The sequence below is a fragment of the Podarcis tiliguerta genome, assembly GCF_965153285.1.
Source record: "Podarcis tiliguerta genome assembly, chromosome: 3".
Lineage (NCBI taxonomy): Eukaryota > Metazoa > Chordata > Lepidosauria > Squamata > Lacertidae > Podarcis > Podarcis tiliguerta.
Genome location: NC_139536.1, coordinates 57,133,664 through 57,154,225, shown reverse-complemented (window position 1 = coordinate 57,154,225; position 20,562 = coordinate 57,133,664). Strand labels below are relative to the sequence as shown.

Here is a 20,562-nt window from a genome sequence, read left to right as displayed (position 1 = left end):
GCACAAAACACAACATCCTAGATCAAGGGAAAGCATGCACTAAAGAGAGAAATGGCAAATACATTTTATTAAGATTATGACAGACATTGCAAAAAATGGCATTAACTGAAAACATTCAAAGGAGTGTGGGGTTGGTGAGAGAAAGGAATAGCTAGAAAATGTAAATAAAGGCAACCAATTGGAACAAAGTACTGGGGCAGACTTGTGTATTTAAAATAACAAGGTACAGTACAGGAGAAAAAGTCAAGTATTGAAAAACTACATGCCACTGTTTTGTTTAAAAACTGCATAGCAGTATGAAATACTGATATCCTAGATTTGCATTGAATTTCTGCACACACAAGAGTATACCAAACAGAATTATTTAGCATTAATGTTTTAATAGCTCTGGATTAAAGTTTAAAAAAACCCCACAGTATCTAAATTTCAAAGTAAAAGTGCACAGTATTGAGAATGAAGTGTTCAAAAAGCTAAATGTGGAAAAATGAATCAATTTTCCTCACAGGTACAATTACTTTTAGAGCTAGGGAGCCTTCTAGTGTAAAAGGCCTCATGTTACAATATTTGTCTCAAAGAGGCCGGGGCATATTTTTGCCTATCTCTATATTTAACCCCCCCCCCCCAAAAAAAACCCCCACAGTTAATACTTAAGTACACACTGGTGAGATATCTGATGGTTAAAGATAAGTGTATACGGAAGTATCTTGTAACAGCTGTGGAATGGACATTCTTGTTTGTTCCTGGGCTTACATCTCTGTTTTGGAGAATGGCAAGCTCCCACAGATTCTTGAAGAAATGTCTATACCTGGGTACTAGAGATTTATTGGTTGTAAGAGCAGTATACATGAATTTACAAAGAATGTTCATAATAATGTCCCCTTCCCAAGTTTTAAAACAACTAAAATTAGAAGTGTTCTATTGATTGAAGAAAAATTATGCAGGATTAAAGGAAAATTCTCTAGACCCTTCAAAGAGAAAGGCAGCTTTGTGAGAAAAGTTAACTGATCCCAAGATGCATGCATTACCAAAAGCTATGTAGAGCAAGCATTTGTGTTCCTTAATGGTATCAATATATGGCACTAGAGAATGAGGCTGAGGTTTGTTTTTCAAAAAATGGGGCAACTTGTTATGAAAAAGGCAATTATTTCCCAGATTGGAGTCATATATGCTGAACATATGAACTCTTGGATCAAGTACTTAAATGATTTCATTATAAACATTTCAAATGTAGCCATTTTTATAACCATCTTTTTTTCAAAATGGAACACCCTTTTAATACAATCTTGGTTTAAGTGTATGGCACAAGCTCAAACTAGCAGTATGGTATAAAGAGAGTTATGGTAGTATAGTTAAAGGCATTCTTATAATTACAGTAAACATTCAACACAATGTCCTCATTATGGAAGACTGGAAAACCATGGAGTCATGATAAAGATGAACATGCATTTAAGATATGCTGTTTGCAATGAACAGGTTTTCATCTTATAAAGATGGCATGACACCTCTAGCCTAAAAGCATTTGCTTAGAAGCAAATTCCAGATTTCAGTGGAACCAACTTCAAAGTGTGCTCAGAATCAAGAGTCCTATGCAAATTAAAATAGCCTGGAAGCAACTAGTACATTTGTAGACATGTTAACAATAAAATGTATTACACTGATACCACAAAACAAGCCCTTCATTAGATCAATGAATTAAAAATTGTGGATCCTTTGTAGCTAATTTACATGAATTTTGTTCAAGTTCACCTTTTATCAATCTTTGCCAACAGAAGATGGGAGAAAATTTATTAATCCAAAATGCTAGTCTAGGTATACATTTAAGTCTGAAATAAAATTTACTTTTGTTCCATTACACCAGAGCTGGGGAACCTTTGGCTGAACTGCAGTTTCCATCATCTCTGATTTCTGGCCATGCTGGCTAGTTCTGATGGGAACTGGAGTGCAGAAACAGCTGGAGGGCTAAAGGTTCCCCAGCCCTACATCAGACTCTTAGTTGCAGCAGCCTTTGTTGACCATCAAGAAAAAGTGTCATTAAAAGGAATCCTGCTTCATTAAAATCTGGAGTTTGTTAACGGACTTCAAAGAGCTTTGATTGCGCCCCTTACTTGCATCAACACCAAAAGCACCCAACCTATGTAAGTCTCCTCCTTAACTAGAAACTTAACTAGAAACAGTGTTACATACCACTGAGTCAGCTTAAATGAGCACAGCAATCTTTCAAAAAAGGAAAAGATTGTTCAAAATATGCACTGCTAAATGCTAAGTAGCATTCAGCTTCTCACTTGTATCCTTATTTGCAAAGAGACCAAATATATGCTGTTTGGTCAGATTCCTGTTTATACAATTGTTCCGGTCTGAATGTACATACCTCTAGAAGTGAATAAAAAGAAACAGAACCGTAAGTCAGAGAAATCCTTAATGAAAAGTTTACAGATAGGAGTTTTATATAAACTACCCTGTCCAGCAAGTTCCATTGTTTCAAACATTAAGGCAACTTTCATTAATTCTAAGCAGACAGTATTATAAAAAATAAATGCCACTTCAAAAATTTATGTACATAATGACAGAGTAGATTTACCTAGAAATTGTATTTAGTAAATTAATAAAGTGTCACAAAGTATTACATAGAGGTTACATCAGGTGCTTGAGTGTATGTGCAATTGGAGTAAATTCTTCGTGTTTAAAGTACAGGTTTCAAGACAGAGCGCAATGACCGTCCTTCTTTTGTAAGTTCTCGTGTGACACACATACATGGTAGTGGTACAGCTTCCTCCCGTCTCTCTACAGCATTATAACTGCATTTCTTCAAGTGGTCAGCCATGCTTACAATGTCAGCAAATTTCCATTCGTTTACAGTACAAAAAGCTGTGCTGAATCGCCACACCTAGAAAATAAATTTTTCTTATCAAAGTGCATTTAGTTCTGCTTTTTCAGGGTTCAAAGACTGCATTTATAACAGTGTTTGGAAGCAGTGTTTCCCAACTACTAAGTGCATGGCACTACAGCAGTAGACACAAAACCCTAAGTTCATAAGACAATATAGTGGTCTGATCAAGAAGCTACAGTTTGATTATCAAGACTGTTCCCCCAGCTCCTCATCCTCCTTTTTGGTATGGGAGGTAACTGGCCAACATTGCAACTGCAATTGATTTTTTTGATAACCAGTTACTGCCAAACCATGGTTTGAAAATATATTCAGATGAGGGTTTGATTATCAGGTGTTTGTGTACAGGTGAAACTCGCAAAATTAGAATATCATGAAAAAGTTCATTTATTTCAGTAATTCAACTTAAAAGGTGAAACTAATAGATGAGATAGACTCATGACATGCAGAGCGAGATATGTCAAGCCTTTATTTGTTATAATTGTGATGATTATGGCGTACAGCTGATGAAAACTCCAAATTAACAATCTCAGAAAATTAGAATATTAAATGAAATCAGCAAAACAAGGATTGCAAATGGAGCAATGTTGGACCTCTGAGAAGTAGAAGCATGCATATGTACTCAGTACAAGGTTTGGGCCCCTTTTGCATCAATTACTGCCTCAATGCGGCGTGGCATGGATGCTATCAGCCTGTGGCACTGCTGAGGTGTTATGGAAGACCAGGATGCTTCAATAGCAGCCTTCAGCTCTTCTGCATTGCTTGGTCTCATGTCTCTCATCTTTCTCTTGGCAATGCCCCATAGATTCTCTATGGGGTTCAGGTCAGGCAATTTTGCTGGCCAATCAAGCACAGTAATCCCATGGGCATTGAACCAGGCTTTGGTACTTTTGGCAGTGTGGGCAGGTGCCAAGTCTTGCTGGAAAATGAAGTCAGCATCCCCATAAAGCTTGTCTGAGGAAGGAAGCACGAAGTTCTCCAAAATCTGGTAGACGGCTGCATTGACCCTGGACTTAATGAAGCACAGTGGACGAACACCTTCTGATGACATGGCTCCCCAAATCAACACAGACTGGAAACTTCATACTGGACTTCAAGCATCTGGCATTGTGTGCCTCCCCATTCTTCCTCCAGACCCTGGGTCCTTGGTTTCCAAATGAGATGCAAAAGCTGCTCTCATCAGAAAAGAGGACTTGGGACCACTGAGCAACAGACCAGTTCTTTTTTTCTTTAGCCCAGGTAAGACGCTTCTGACATTATTTCTTGTTCAGGAGTGGCTTGACAAGAGGAATATGACATTTGAAGCCCATCTCCAGGATCTGTCCGTGTGTGGTGGCTCTTGAGGCAATAACTCCAGCCTCAGTCCACTCCTTGTGAAAGACCCCAACACGTTTGAATGGTCTTTTCCTGACAATCTTCTCCAGGCTGCAGTCATCCCTGCTGCTTGTGCACCTTTTTCTTCCACACTTTCCCCTTCTGCATAACTTTCCATTAATGTGCTTCGATACAGCACTTTGGGAACACCCAACTTTTTCTGCAATTACCTTTTGAGGCTTTCCCTCCTTATGGAGGGTCTCAATGATGGCTTTCTGCACAACTGTCAGGTCAGCAGCCTTCCCCATGATTGTGCTTCCTACTGAACCAGACTGGAGAGACCATTTAAAGGCTCAGGAACCCACTGGAGGTGTTATAGATTGAATAGCTACTGCACCTTTTCACAATAGTCTAATTTTCTGAGTTTGTTAATTTGGGGTTTTCAGCTGTACACCATGAGCATCACAATTATAACAAATAAAGACTTGCCATATCTCACTCTGCATGCCATGAGTCTATCTCATATATTAGTTTCACCTTTTAAGTTGAATTACTGAAATAAATGAACTTTTCCACGATATTCTAATTAAGCCTGTGAGATGTTATCAACCAAAGTGTAATGGTTTGGCAACCAGAAAACCTTTCATCTGCATCCTTCTTTCTTAGCAATAAGAAGCTATGGCAAGAGTAAGTCAAAATGGAAGACCCAAATAATAGTTATCAGTAGGCATCCTTCCTCCTGCCACAAATATATGAACTTCTATGGCAATTTTAACCTCACTGGATCCTAATGATTAGCTGCCTCAAGAACCAATCTTTAATGAAAAGCAGGATATAAATAATAATAATAATAATAATAATAATAATATAGGTACAGGGCATTATTAACACATTCTTAATCCACAGATTTTGTAACAGCATTCCCTTAAACCAAGTGGTGCTCTTTTATTCTCAAATTGTTTTAGATCAAATGTGATATTACAGAGATAGCCCATCTACAAGTATTTATTAGGGTTGTGTTTACGTTTTACTACTGAAAAGAATTATGTTCAATATTTAGCTTGTGCTCACTAGCATAACCTTTTACAGATCCAATTCTTTATAAACTTACTACAAACTCCTGCTTCAGCCAGGGTCCCACACTGTCCAGTGCCACTTGGCTCATCCAGCACAAGTCTCAATGCCTTGGCTACACATCAGCTTTGGTCTTACCTCTGATCAATTAGCACACCACACAGGCTAATGTTTTCTTTGCTTACTCGCATTACTTTGCTGCCCACTCTATTTGCTATAGGTGTTCACTAGCCACTGGTTGACAAGGCTAGGGAGGAATCTGACCTGTGTTCCCAAGGGGCCATTTGCTTCCAGGGTCTTTTGCCTTTCTCGCAGCAAACGTTTTTGTTGCTTTGCTTTCATACTCCTGAATTATTAACCTGGTCACAACTGGTTTGTCTAGTGCTGGGGAACTAGGCAGATCATAGCCCAGGGGTTTATGGGGCACTAGAGGCTTCCTGTTCAAAAAGCACAATTCTTACCTTTAGTTCCTCTTTTATCTTTATTAGCAGTGACGAGGACCCACCATGCTTGGGAGACCTTAACCCATAGACAAAAGAACACACTAATTCTAAAACAGAGGTAAAGGCAATTCCATGTATAGTTATGCATACAAACCTTTTCTTTTATTTGCCACGAAGAACTTCCATCTGGATATGTCCTCTTTTCCCACAGCAGTATGACCATTCCTCTTGCCTGTAATAAACTTCCGCACACATCCCTCATTAATCGCGACACTCGTGAAAGCTGACATAAACTAAAACCATCTAGAAAACCTGCAATGTGTTGTAGAACTTCAAAAGGAAGATTACTCAGGTGGTCACTACGCAGTCCTAAACAGCATCTCTTATCAGGCTCCGTCAGCACAGTAGATATACATGGCTGAACCCCAAACGACCGAAGGTGCCGATCATGAATAATCTTTGCCCCTTGCGTTGAAGGACAGAATCTGCGTTGAGAATATGTACATCCATAATACGCCAGAGGACACCTCTGCTCCATCCAGCCGTTGAGGCCAGCATGAATGTCACCATGTACATTCTTAAAATGCGAAGGAAATTCATTTCGTCTAAACAACTGTCCACAAACAAATGTAAACATTGAACGCTTTGTTTGGTATCTAGCCACACATTCTAGCACCAAGTCTAGCCCAAGAGTCTGGAAAGGGCTTGGATTTGAGAGCTGTGGATTTGCATGATCACATGCAGAGGCTGAAGCAATTTCCCCTACCATTGTATTTGTGGCCAGAATTGCAGAAGGGAGAGAAAACGTCTGCGTCCCAAAATCAACACGGTATCCGTCAATAACACGACTATCAGATATTCCCCTACCACCGGGAGAGTCTCCAAGACAAAACAGTAATGCTGCTGTGATTAAATCTATTCCATGAAGACCCATAGGATCTTCTGTTATTTCCAAATCTGATGTATCCACTGCTTTGTCTTCCTTTGGTGCAGATATGTAGTGATTTGCAAGGAAATTATAGGTACGATGAGGAATTAAAGAAAATACATCTATGCTTCTCAGTCTGTCTTGTTCAATTTGTTTCTGTATCAGTTCTTCATTACAGTACTGTGGCAGATATACATGATTAACAGTGCCGTTAGACAAACTGTGGAGAGGTAATTCTTCCTTAAGTTGTGTTGCTACAGGAATAGGGCTGCAATAACCCAATGCTTCAACATGAGAAGCATTACATACACCATTTGCTACATTAGATTGGTCAGAATTACACATACCAAGTTCTTTACTCTCTTGCAGTGTATCTGCGCTTGTATTGTCTGCATGAAAGCCATTGCATAAAGAGGTATCAAGACCCATATTCAAATTGTACTGTTGCATGGTGTCGTAACAAATGTCACTTGAGCCATTTTGTTCCAACTGCGCATTTTGATTCAAGATATCCAGGTGAATACCACCAACTGCTCCCATGTTATCTTCATCTAGACAGTCAAGTTCTACTTTATGCATTCTACTACAATTTTGCTCTTTTGGCTGAAAATCTTCACTTGTTTTAGGTGGTGAAATGCCAAGCTTTGAGCTTAACATGCTTATGTCTCTAGTAGCAGTGTTCAGGATATCTAGAGCTGTAGCTAAACTCTTTGTCGTTTCCACAGTAGCTTGATAAAGTGCACCATAAGACTCTTCATCTACAGGCATCAAGCCATTTGAAAGTGCAGCATCTGGGGCACCTGCAACAGAAGTCTGTTCTCTGGATTTTACCACCTCATCACCTGTTTTCGATGTCATAGTTGCTACTTTGAGAGATTCAAGGAGCATTCGTTGATCCTGAAGGGCAAGAGCCATGTCTAACTGCTCAACTTCATCAACATCTTTACTAAGATTCTCATAAGATTTTCTATCTGCATAACTGACAGGCCATCTGTTCCACTCCATAGTGCAGCATACCACACTTGCAGGGCAAATTTCTAGATGTTCAGCAATTTTGTTTCGGGCTACAGTAAATGGACAGCCAAAGCCACTGTTGAGACAAGGCACTCTTTCAAGTGGGCATAAAAGGCGATGCTCTGCAGCTTTGCATGAATGAAATACTGCTCCACAAACCAAAGGACAACCAATCAAATCACAGGAAATGCCAGCCTCTGGTCTGGTCATACAACGCCGACTAACACAGTTGACGCAATGTAGATGTTGATGTTCTTCCACGGTGGCAAGTTCAGCTCTAGGAAAAGAGGAAGATAAAGCAGACCAAATGTCCATATTTGTTTTTAAGCAAGCATCAGACTTGTAGCAAAGTACTCTCCTGGTTATATAAAATATCTGCAAGTGCCATTGTATGCACATTGTATGTCGTCGTATGTAGGAGATTTGGCTACTGCATATAAAAAAAATCGTAATTTCACATGTTTTGCCAGTCAATCTTTATATTCAAAAGCATTTCATTCATTCCAAAAGAGAAACTATTTCCTAGGAGCTCTGCTCAGTGTTCCACAAAATTTATCAGTTTGGGATTTACTACCATCCCACATTAACATTTCTAGTCCTTTTTAGTGTTTTTTAAAAGCACTGGATCATTGAAACTTACTTGCGTTCAGGCACACTCAAAGCAGGCACAGTAGGAAGTCCTCCCCCCGCTGACAGTGTAAACATGGTGACAAAATCACTTCACCGCTGCAAAGTCTTGTGGCACCTGTTTCCAAGATAGATTTTGATCAAACCCTAGATAGCATCAAAACAAATTTGCAAAAATAGGATATTGTCTGGGCATATACAAATGGATGTTGTCTGGGCGTATACAAATGCAGCAAGCAAGGCTTTCAAGCTAAGACGAAAGTTATTTGATAGTTACACAAGGAAGCCCTTTGTTTATTATGTTAAATTTCAAAATGGTATTTTAGCTCCCTCTAGTGATCAAATAGTGAATAATCAGCTAATATGAATTTTCAAGGACTTTAATACCTTGTTAAAGAGGAAGGAACCCTGTAAAGCTCTTCACCAACACACACCTGTGTATCTGCACAAGACCTATAAAAAGGCACTACAGAAAAACTGTTTGATCTAGGCTTAAGAATGTATCTTCCCAACAAACATAAAGTGAGCAATGAGTTCTTACACGTTTGTCTAATACCACACACAAATATATATACCTGCTAAGATCCTCTGATGGAAAGGTGCTTTACATGCTAAACAATGTAATCAGGAGCTATATGCAACCCAAATTCTTGATCTCTCTCTTTTTTCTTTTTTTCCTCTTTTTTGCAGGAGAATTTGGTGTGCTAGAAAATACTAATAATGGGGAATAACCTATAATTCAGAGACCATACCCACCTCTTAAATGCATAAAAACTAACTTGAAGGAAGATGCTTCCGCAATATGACCCCAGGTCAAGGCCTACTGAATATGTTTCAGTAGAGTGTTATAAATGGTAACAGCCTAATCACATTGTATCAATCCTTTCCCAACTAAGTTCAGATTCATACATAGGACTATTGAATTTTATCTTCACACGTACATTGCAAGCACTTTACAAGAAATGTGGCTATGGCTGTGAAAAAGTTTTCAATGCACCTCCCATTCAAATCCAACATGTGCCTTACTACACTGACTCTGAATTAAAAACTGGCCCCTGAATAAGCCAATATAAAACTAAAAGCATAAGAAACCAAAAATGTATTTTAAGCCCAAATGTTTCACCACCAGATTTAAGAACTGGATTCTTCAAAGAAACCAAATCTTGTCAATACGTACTTGAACTTGCTCCTCTAAGATTTGGAGTCTCTCTGAAATAGAAAAAGGTTGACATCCATCACTTTGACAATACCATCATACCAAAGAAAGAGGGCGTCATTGAGGAGTCCTATATGGCATTAACAGTATTCTAGTCTCTTGCCAGAATTATTATTATTATTATTGCTTTACTCATGTGTCATTCAAGGATGAAATTAACAGATGCAGTAAAGAATCACACTTGGTGTTACTCCAAAACCATGCAGACACCACACACGAAGACGAGAGCCATATAAGGTAACTGCTTTCTTTTCATCAATACTTAAAAAGATTCAGGCCCAAAGATGAAAATTGTGACAATATATGCACAAATTTCAGCTTAACTTTTAAAAAGCCGTATTTCAGATAATCCAAGGTGGGTACCAATTATTCAACGCAGCTCCACCCCAAAGGGATTCAGGAACTTAAGAATTAGTGGAATTTTCCTTCTTTTTTTTATTCCTCTTCCCTCTCAATCTCTTTGCCTTCTGTGCCATGTATTTTTAGATCAAGGACAGGGAACCTCAGGCCTCTCTACCTGGTCCTAGATAAGAAAGGGAGGGGTGTGCAAGTGTGTAGAAACTAGCCTACTGGTACAAAGGTAAAATTCACATTCATTGCCCTCCTTGTTTTTGTCTGTGGCCCTGCCCACCACTGGCATGAGGTTCACACAGAGGAGAATGTAGTCCTTGGGCTGAAAAGCTCCTCATCCCTGTTTTGGATTGTAGGTCTGTGGGTAACGTTGTTTTCTAGTTCTAAGCCACTCTGGGAGCCCTTTTGGCAGAAGAGTGGGATAAAAATGCTTTAAATAAATAAAAATCAGCTTGGCTAAAGCCACCTAGTGAACTTGCAACAAATGCAAGAAGTCCTCAGCTCACAAGCCATTCAAATACACCAGGCCTTAGAGCAAATTCTGCTACTTATAAATGCAACTAAAATAGCAAGACGTCATTTTTCAAGCTTCAGCTCTATCTTCTCTTGTTCAAGAAGTGATTCAGTACTGGTTTTGAAACATCCCTACGATCAGGAAAACTGACTCACCAAATCAAGACCTTCCAAGGGGCAGCAGAGCAATGAGACTTTTCTGTGTAGACTCCATTCCTATAATATGCAGATGAGGATAATCCCACAGCTAAAAAAAGTAGGAAGAAACAGAATCAGATATCAGAAACTATGAGTTATCATATCCTTTTCCCCCTTTATGAGGTGAGAAAATTCAGTGACTTACACTGCTAATTACATCTACTGCAAGAACTACAAAATTGATAAACTCTTATGGTTGAAAGCATCCAATTATGATAGCAGCATATCTGATGAAGTTTCCCCACCATTAGTTTTCCCATTCAATGTATTTCCTTGTGTTTTCTCCCCACCCCCCGCCCTCCAGCCCCCTTGCTATAAGAGCTTACTTACCAGTTTGTTATTGCTGGAATAGCGTTCAGGTTGATTTTCCCCTGTAACAAATCATTTTCAGTAAGTTAATTTTTTAAAATAATATCAACCAAGAATTATAGTATACTGACTTGATTAGAAAATATATACACACACACACACACACACACAATGTTCTTAACACCAATGTAAACTTTAAAAATTATTAACATTCTTTCACAAGGCAAGTTTTTTGATAGACTAGCAGAGAAGTAGATGTTGTCCATGTGTGGACATTGCAATCAACTGTGGAAACAGCCTGCTATATACCAATGCACCTTAGCTGTGTTTTGTGAAGCTGCTTCAGAAGCAGTAAGCACAGAATGGAATAAGCATGTACACACACACACACACACACACACACACACTTTTCTGTTCTAAACTCCACTACTCCCTTAACAAATAAGTCACTGGGGTTTTACAAAACATGTGGGCATATAAACTGTTGTTATGATTTTCAATACTGCAATTCAAAGCACATTTCCATGGAAGTAAGTTCTATTCAAATAAAGAAATATGTGTGAAAGTAAATATACTTAGCATCCAGGTAAGTTAAATTTATAGAACACCAGACAACTGATAATAGAATGCGGTGCTTTGTTGGTATTTCACAATGCAGTACCATGCCGTTCTTTTCATGGTTGTAATATTTTAATTCCTGGTAATCCAGGTACTAAACCAGTTTCCACAGTCAGATGTGGTGATCTCGTGTTTCAGTTCAGTGCATGTGACAGTAAATCCCATAAATGCTACTCAAACATCATATTTGAACTCTGTCCATAAACTGTGACCTGTAGAAATTTCTTTTTTATACAAATATTTTATTATTTATCAACAGGCATCTCAAAATGAATTATATGCATAATTAACAATTTGTTTTTAAAGCTCCACCTCTGAAAATCGTGCATTTAAAATAATTTACAGGGTTGGACAAATATTATTCAAATTCCTAGAAGTCAGAAAGTACTTTCAAAGAATAGTAAGAAGAAGCTGTTACAGGTCACTGCATTAATAGTGAGACAGGAAGGGTTATATGGAGAGATAAACAGAAGTGATCAAGAAGTAAGAAAACAAAGAAAGCACACTGGAACAAGAAGGAAAGGAAAAAACATACTGATAGAGAAATTTATGTGGTGATGGACAGGGAAAAAGTTAACCAATGCCCTTAGCTCAGTTCTACCAATAAAAATGATTTTGTATGCTGGTTCAGGAGCAGAGAATTGCAGGACTTTAGGGTGAGAGTCCTGCAAGACATGTTCCGTGCCTTTTTCCACCTGGCTTGAGAGGGTGGGGCCCTGATGGACTCTAGCTGCAAAAGCTGAGGCTGTTTAAGAGGCCAGAGACCATCTTGGCTACCTCTTAGTGCAGACCTAGGTCATCAAGCCTCAGCTTCCAGTCGCTGCTCACCATGAACCAGGATTGGCAGCAACAGCAGCAGATATCTTCTAGGCTTATGATAATATTTTATTCTTTTGCTAATTGTGCTGTTTTAAATGTGCATTTTATATTTGACTTCATTTAGTAATGTTTTCTTTTGAAATGTTGAATAGAATATTTTAGTTTCCTGTTAATTATGTTCCTTTGAATGTATACTTTATATTTGTATACTCCAGTGATGTTTTATTTTGGATTGTTTTATTTGATGCTGTGGTCGAAGTGTTACAAGGTTTTCAGTTCTTTTTAAAGCAAGCATGCACACAATGCCTGTGCATTATTTTCCAAGAATTCCCCTCCCAATCCCTCTTTGCTGGTTGCCAGCACTGGTATCTTAGAGAAAGGGCCTGCAAAACCTGCAAGTGCCAACACCGTACCTTTTAAAATTCTGACAATTCAAAGTATTATTTTTCGTAGAACTAACTACACTACATTCACTTGGAAGAGCAAGGTAGTTGAACTGCAATTCTGGTGAAACAAACATGGGAAACATATTTCAACCTGCACCTAGACACTTGCTCACCAAAACCCAGTCTTATTGACCATTATGAAACCCAGTCTTATTGACCAATCAGTACGGTAAGATAACAGCTTCTGATATACTGGTCTCTTACTAATGAACAAACCTAGGCAGAACAGCTGCTCATTTCTGATTAGGCAATGTCAGCAACTGGGTTCAGTTCATCTGAGATGTTGAAGTATGCGTGCTTGCCTGTTACCAACCAAGAAACCTAAAAATACACACAGTTCTGGTGAGATGTACACTGCTCTCAGAAGGTACAGATCACCTGATGTTATTGTACATACTACAATCAGCTGACTAGAGCTCTCAAAGTGTGTTTGGAACGTCTGCTGCCAAAACTAAAATTCCAGCTGTAGCAAACAACCCGATGACCAATGTTTGTATGAACAACTAAGAGCATAATAATGACTTGAAATAGAAAGCTCTTGGTAATTCAACTCCTTCTCTGCTTCTTGTGTATCCAGTTACTATAGCTACACTTTAAACTTTGAACACTGGAATTTTAACAACATGTCAGTGTGTATTTTTCAACCGTTTCATACATTTAATAAAGTACACTAAGATAAATGTTTAAAAGTCAGTGATATGGTAATCTCTTACTAATTGGTTAACTGAGACATCAAACATTCTGGTTTGTGTTAGGTGCAACTCAGAACCTACCCTACACCATGGTTTGCACTTTCAGAACAAGTAAGCTGTGCTTTAGAGCTGCTTCTCTTCTTGTGTTTTTCATCTGCTTAGCTCAACTTCACAAGTTCATAAATTTACTCCCACCTCCATGAGGAAGTACCGGTAAGCCTCTTGAGACAGAACCATGGAAGTGTGGTTCTGAATTCAGATGTAACAGCAAATCACAGTGAGCCCAAGCTGTACTGTGGAAACCTGCATCAGTTCAAAGTATGGTCTGATATGAGTTTAGCAGCCCCTCACAAATCATAGTTCATAAACAGGTGTAAATTCAGGATTGCAAAACTACGATAATGTGCCGAAGCCTCTTAACAGTAAGCAGTATTTCAGATTAGTTTGTAAAATCAATTGCTCAAAAATATTGCTTACAAGTTCTAAATTATTTCTGCCCATTTTCAGAATTTAGATCAAAATTACATCACACTGAGAGCTCCACGTGAGCACCTTTCATCATCCTCTTCCTTTCCTCTTCCTAATGTTCAGTTTTAAAGTCTGAGCTGGGATCACTGCTGTGAACATCTCAATCCCCTATCCCAATGTGAGCTCTGCTTTCCCATTTCAAATATCTTTTTAGAATGGCTGGCCTTCTAAATTTACATACCTTAAGACTATTGGTACAGCTGATACTACAAACCCTCTATCTTGCCTCCAGAAACTGTAATTAATTTCAGTATCTGGCCAATAAAGTGGCAGGAAGAAAATCATAGCATATTGTTTGTTACTGTTACCTTAGTCTATAAATTCATGTACAATGGAAATATTTCTGCAATAGACTTTCAATTATTTTACAATATTTAGCACATTCAAAAGTAGGCAATAAATTCCTTATTATTGCACATACATATACTACACACGAGTCAAGCAAAGCATGGGATAAAATATCTAATTTAATTTTTCTGTCTTTGCTTTTTAGGTGACGTAGGATTCTGTTTATTTCACTGTTTTCAATTAGAATTTTAAGTTTATTACTAGATTACAATCATTTCATTACAAATGTTTAGCTTTGAGATGGCAGTTCAGAATAACTGATTTTCTTAATGTCTCAGTAAACATAATTGTTTTAAAAATATGTTTTTAAAATATCTTTCTGACAGACCTGCTTTCATTATCACATGCTGTATTTTCCTAAGTACTTGGTATAGTAGGCTGTTACACAAACATAGCAGAAAAAAAGAACTTAGATAGATCAGACACAGAAGCACTACCTGGTTAAATTAGCATAGGAACCAAAGCAAAGAGTCAAATTTAATGTGTAACATTTCTGCACATTTCTCCTCACATGCAGCAGGCTGTGCAGAAGTAGCATATGAAACCTTTAAGGGAGAGGGTTCTCTTTAAGAGTCCAATAACTGTTCTAGAGTTGGGGGGAAACAATTGATCACTTAAATGTAAAAAAGCCCATGAAGTCAAGAATAGCTGTGTGTAAGTTCCAGGTTTTTAAACTGCATCCATAGAATGCTATGATTGTAGCCTGAGGGCCCTTTGCTCTCCAGCCAAATACCCAATCCCTCATTTGGTTTCAGGCACCATAGGCTTTGCAGTTTGCTCCAGAAATTTTCTGCCTTCTCCCCTCCCAATTACACCACATGGCCTAGATTTTCTTACTAGTCATGTGCCATAATTATAAGCATCTCTGAACAGGAACTGGAACACAGGAGTCATGATGAAGCATGAAGCAAGATGAGGCAAACATCAGAGCAGCACAGACTGCAAGTGTCCAAGACTATCATCCAGTTCACTGTATTGGGAAAGAGGTCTTCCTTGGGATCTGGCCAGGTTTCTGTGGAACTCTGGACTCTTAAGAATAGTCACTTCTGTAATTAGTACAAATTGTCAATGATCCATGCCATTATTCTAATACATCAACACTGAAAATACCTGACCTATAGATGAAACTTTACCTTCTCTGTTAAATGCAAGATTGAGCCTGGACCACCAAATAAACGTACAAAATAAAACCCAGGATAGTTGTAACTATACATAGGAAAGAAATCTGCATTCAATTGGTTGCCCTTTACCTCCACTGCTAAATTTACCCCACCAGTGCATTATAACCTTATTTTTGCCTTTTCGGTTACCCATAACTTTATTTTCATCTTCTGCACTGCAGCACCAAACTCAGTGCTGGTCCTATAGCCCCTTGCTATTGTCTTTCCTTCTGACCATAAGCACATCTGGTTGAAAGTCTACTGTGCAGTCTGTCTTGTGTACTTTATGGTTGCCTGCTGCTGCTCTTGAATTAAGAGCATCAGTGACATGTCTGTTTTGCAAAGGAGAGGGGGGAAATAAACCCCTTCCCACCTCACAATTAATGAAAGGAAACAGCTCAAGAAAACAAAAGTAATTTAAAAATGTGGGGAGGGAATGAATGGACACAAACATGGAAGTGTGACATGCCAAATAAAAGGAATAAAAATACAAACAAAGGGAAGTGGCAAATGGCAGTAATAAAACCATTACGGAAGGTGTAGATATAGTTACAAACAAAAGAAAGCAAATATCAAAATAAGAATGTCAGGGAGCACTATCAGACTTATGCCTGTGTTAACATTAATTCTCTAATCTTAGTTTTAATATTCAAGGGTAGGGGTTTCTGAAACAATTTATTTAACTGGATGTTCAGATCCCACCTCCTTTTGGTTTTGCCTGTGCTCCTGCCCAAATGCAACTCCAACACGTCTCTAAACACCCACTGAAGCTCTCAACCCCCCAAAATGTTCCCCAACCCTGTAGTAAAGGCTATTTCATGTATCTTGTGGTGCATAGCCACCCATTTACTAATGCCTTATTTTTAAGCTTAATAATAATAATAATAATTTATTTATAACCTGCCCATCTGGCTGTTTCCCCAGCCACTCTGGGCAGCTTCCAACAAAATATTAAAATACAATAATTCATCAAATATTAAAAGCTTCCCTAAACAGGGCTGCCTTCAGATGTTTTCTAAAAGTCAGATAGTTGTTTATTTCTTTGACATCTGATGAGAGGGCGTTCCACAGAGCAGGCGCCACTACCGAGAAGGCCCTCTGTCTGGTTCGCTGTAACTTTGCTTCTCACAGTGAAGGAACCGCAGAAGGCCCTCAGTGCTGGACCTGAGTGTCTGGGCAGAACAATGGGAATGGAGACGCTCCTTCAGGTATATCTATATATTCTACACTGTACCACACATTTACACCTTATGCTAATAGTATTGTCAGTTTTCACTTGATAGAAATTAAGGGTGCTTATGAAATTTAGATTAAAATATTATAAAAGCGGTCAGTTCTCTCAAAATGCTAGTAGCTAAAACACCTGGCAATGTGTTTTCAATATTTCACAATTATGTAGATACTGCCTACATTCCTTCATTATGGTTCTGGACACCGAGTGTGTTTTGTACCTATTTGCTTTTATTTTAAATATCTGTAGCCCAATGGATACTTTCAGACTTTGGATTTAATTTAAAAACAAGATACTGGTTTACTAAATATGCTGGCTTGCTTTTGCTGATATGCCCTGTTCTAACACCTGCACCTACAGAAAGAGTTCTATATTGGGGCCTAGGGCACAGACGACACACAGAGAAAAGATGATACACAGAGAAAAATATGCATCCAGCTTCAATAGCTGTAAAGTTTGCTGCTACTTGCTGGATTGGAGAAACACATGCAGCTTTGAACAGATGGTCAATGTGGTTAGGTCTGATGGAAACAGATTCCAGACACCAATAGCCATCTCAGCAAGAGCTGTCAGCACCCAAACTCTGCTCAACACAAAGCTTGTTGCATAGAGCAGCATGTCTATAGCCTGTAGCTGTGTGTCACAGTTTCTAGATTGGGAATATAATCTGATATATGACATAATGTGGAGAGAACCCCCACCCCAAGGTGTTACTGCCCATGAGTTGCTATTTAATATAGTAAATTCCTTTAAAATCAAATGGGCTTAATCTTGAAAAATGCGGTTGGGATTGAAGTGTTTTCAGAAACAACTTCACAGATCTAATGGCTTAATGTACTACAGCTGGGCAATAGTTTCTCCATATGGTTTTCAAAGCTATGTAATTTCTGAAAACTCTGGAAGTACTGCAGGACATCTTTAAGAGACATTAAAGTAGTATGTAAAAATAGGAAGCTGCCTCAAAGCTTGCTTAAGCACATATATATTACGTTATCCACCCAGTCACCACATCTGCACCCCTTGATTGCACCTAAAATAAAGAATGTAGGGAGGTGAAGGAAAGGGTTAAAGTTTGTGAATACAGAAGTTCAGTGCCTAACCTCAAATACTGAATGACTCTAAGACTTATTTTCAAAGAGCTGCTCACAATTGTAACAACTTATTTCAGAAAAAATAAGCATTATCAGATACATATACCAACCATGTTGATTAAATAGTTTCATATTTGATAATGTTTTATTGAACAGGATTATCCCCCACCCCTCTTTTTAAATTCAGGCTTAAGCCATATACTTTGGCATAACTCAAGTCCCAGCTATATTCTTTAACTATCAATTATTTTTTTACTATGTAGCACAAAAACTAAAAACTATACTGTTACAGTAGATGCCAACAAAATGTGATAGGGAATTTTTTTCAGAGAACTAAAGCAGTGTTCATATTCCTCTCTGAACAATAGTCCCTATGGTCACTGTTTGATGTCTTTTCAAAAATCTGACAAGGTTCTCTTATTTCAAAACTACTACAATGTCTCCTTTCCCAAACTGTAGCTTTTACTGCATTCTGCTTTCAGCTTACAAACGTTTACAAAACATTATACCCATCCATTCATTTTCAATAGGCAATTGATTATTACAGACTCTTCCATATTAGATATGTAGGAAAAAATGTTTCAAGAAGAAGCTATTCCAAGAATCAATACCGCTTTCCATTGTGTTCTATTCCTCCTTATAACAAGTGACAGGCAGAGCCATACTCCTTCCCTCCCACAAGTTTAACATAGGGAACGATGCTGTCTCCTTTTAAGGCTCAGGCTTAACCACAGGACAACCCTCAATGGAGCCAAGTCATCTAGGGCAGAACTGCCCTTGCATTTAACCATTTATTTTTAACACACACCCATATAGGAACCCAGGGAAATCCCCGCCGTTGAATCGAGCACGCTTCTCTGTACTAATTTGAGGCGGGGACGATGCCTGCAGCAGCCGCACCAACACACCCCAACTCACAATAGGGCTTTTCTGACCACTGGGAGCTGGGCGTCTGTGTGTTGTGTGTGTGGTTGAGCAGCTCCGCATATTACTGCCGTAGCCATGCTAAGTAATCGGCTCAAGGAGGAGGCGGTCCATTCCCCTCTGTCCATTGTTTCCATCTACACCGAAGGGGAAAGAGAGAAGAGGAGGGGCGGGCAGCAAAGAGAAGGGAAGGAGCCAGCGCCACAGGCGTATCTTCCCCCTCCCTCCCTGGCACCCACCCCTACCCTCCTTTGAGACCCGTCTTTAAACACAAGGGGGGGGGGCAAAAGCAGTAGCGCCACTGCCCCAAGGAAAGCACCTCCCGGGGCCTCCTCAGAAAGGACCGCGCCAGCTGTCAGCCAGTCATTGCCCCCCCCCCCCGGCCCCCGACGACCACCATCACTCCCATCCCGCTTCACAGCCCTGCGAGAAGGTGGGCTGACCGCCCCAGACCAGGCCGGGCCCGTCCTGCTCGGGCAGGAGCCAGAAGGGGACCCCGCAGCTCCACACCACGCACCGACCCACCTCCCTGCCAGCCGCCATTTGTTTACTTGTCGGCCGGCAGGGAGCAGCAGTAGCAGCAGCAGCCGTAGTTCGAGCCCACCGAGGGGAGAAGAGACAGACAGAGAAAAGCCCTCAAGACGCGTCCCGTCCCGCGTCCGTGTTCTCGTTCTCTCTCACACACACACACACACGACTCACCGCTCGGTCGCTCTCCCGCCTCCTGCGCGTAAAGCAGCTCGAACGTGGAGGGAGGAAGAGAGAGGAGCAGTCGAGAGAGGCAGCCGCTCCCCCGGACGCCCTGAAGATTCGATCCGGTTCCGGTGAGGGGTGGGGCGGAGGACTTGCCTGAGCAGGCTCGCAGCGGCGCTTTCCGGCTACGCCGCTCGCTCGCGCGCGCGCTGCACGGTGGCGGTGGGGGGAGCGGGTGTCGTAAAGGAGGAGGGAGGAGGAGGAGGAGCAACGGGAGTCCTTGCGGCCGGCAGCGCCGGTGACGCAGCGAAAGGGAAGCGAGCTTCCCACCGGGGGAGCGTGACCGAGGTTATCCTGGAGTCCGGCGACACCTCCGCGTCGCTCTCCCTTATTATAAAATACAAGGGCGCCTTGCATTTTATTCGCGGCCATTATCTCCGGGAATTATGCTAACTTACAATACTAGTATAAGTTACTATTCCGGAGGATAATGGCCCCGGAGGAGTGCAAGCAACTATTATTTGTTCTGAAGGGCATGATTTCCACTGCATGCAGATGCAATGGGATATATAGCGATGTTGTGCGGAAGGAAAAGTCCTTTCCTCTGCCAGATAAGGCCCGTGGCATGGTGGTACCTGCGGGCAAGGGGGAAGGTCTGCCCTGCTTCAGGTTTCTCTATTATTATTTCAAGAGTTAGACAGATCTACCTACCTTGCCACATAGTAAAAATATAAGAATAAAAGACAATTTCCGTGGTACCTCTTCATTGTCCTCACTATTTTTAATGGCTGTTTTTGCACTGTGTAGGCACTCTGACGGAGGTACTTTTCTGCATTATTGCATTCTCCACTATTCTGCTACTGAAAGATTCTGGGGTGAAGGCTGCTGTCATAGGGTTCAATTCTTTGCTGGTATTTTTCTGAACCGCTTATCTCCACTTACAGGGCACTTGGATTTCTGCTTACTATCATTACACCTTGTTTGTTGATGGTGTCATTTCCTTACTTTGAAATACAGTACAGTAATCATATCCAAAACTGTCAAAGATATGTCCCTGGACATGAGAGGCTTTTGGCCTTGCTGGGCTTGGATGTGGATCACAGTCACACAAAAAAAGATGTACAAATTCCTTCATGTTACT

The 20,562-nt window shown here is 40.0% G+C and overlaps 2 protein-coding genes across 5 annotated transcripts in view; both read right to left on the bottom strand.

The window, feature by feature from the left end:
• EPM2A (EPM2A glucan phosphatase, laforin) overlaps positions 1–19,561 on the bottom strand; it is a 51,901-nt gene extending 32,340 nt beyond the window's left edge. The window contains exon 1 of the mRNA XM_083435095.1: positions 19,431–19,561. The gene's annotated coding sequence lies outside the window, so the exon portion shown is untranslated. The remainder of the gene's footprint in view (positions 1–19,430) is intronic.
• On the bottom strand, positions 49–19,546 carry FBXO30 (F-box protein 30). 4 transcript variants are annotated; one of them, XM_083434919.1, is made up of 7 exons: positions 19,431–19,546; positions 10,521–10,933; positions 9,462–9,493; positions 8,860–8,998; positions 8,298–8,402; positions 5,870–7,934; positions 49–2,884 (listed from the first exon to the last, which is right to left on the bottom strand). In XM_083434919.1, the coding sequence occupies exons 5-7, from the start codon at positions 8,360–8,362 to the stop codon at positions 2,681–2,683; spliced, it is 2,334 nt and encodes a 777-aa protein (XP_083291045.1). In that variant the 5' UTR covers positions 8,363–8,402; positions 8,860–8,998; positions 9,462–9,493; positions 10,521–10,933; positions 19,431–19,546; the 3' UTR covers positions 49–2,680. The 4 variants fall into 4 exon arrangements, with proteins under 4 accessions (XP_083291045.1, XP_083291044.1, XP_083291047.1 ...); XM_083434918.1 differs by lacking the exon at positions 8,860–8,998; XM_083434921.1 differs by lacking the exons at positions 8,860–8,998; positions 9,462–9,493 and having other exon boundaries at positions 10,893–10,933.
• Positions 19,562–20,562: the final 1,001 nt, after the last annotated feature.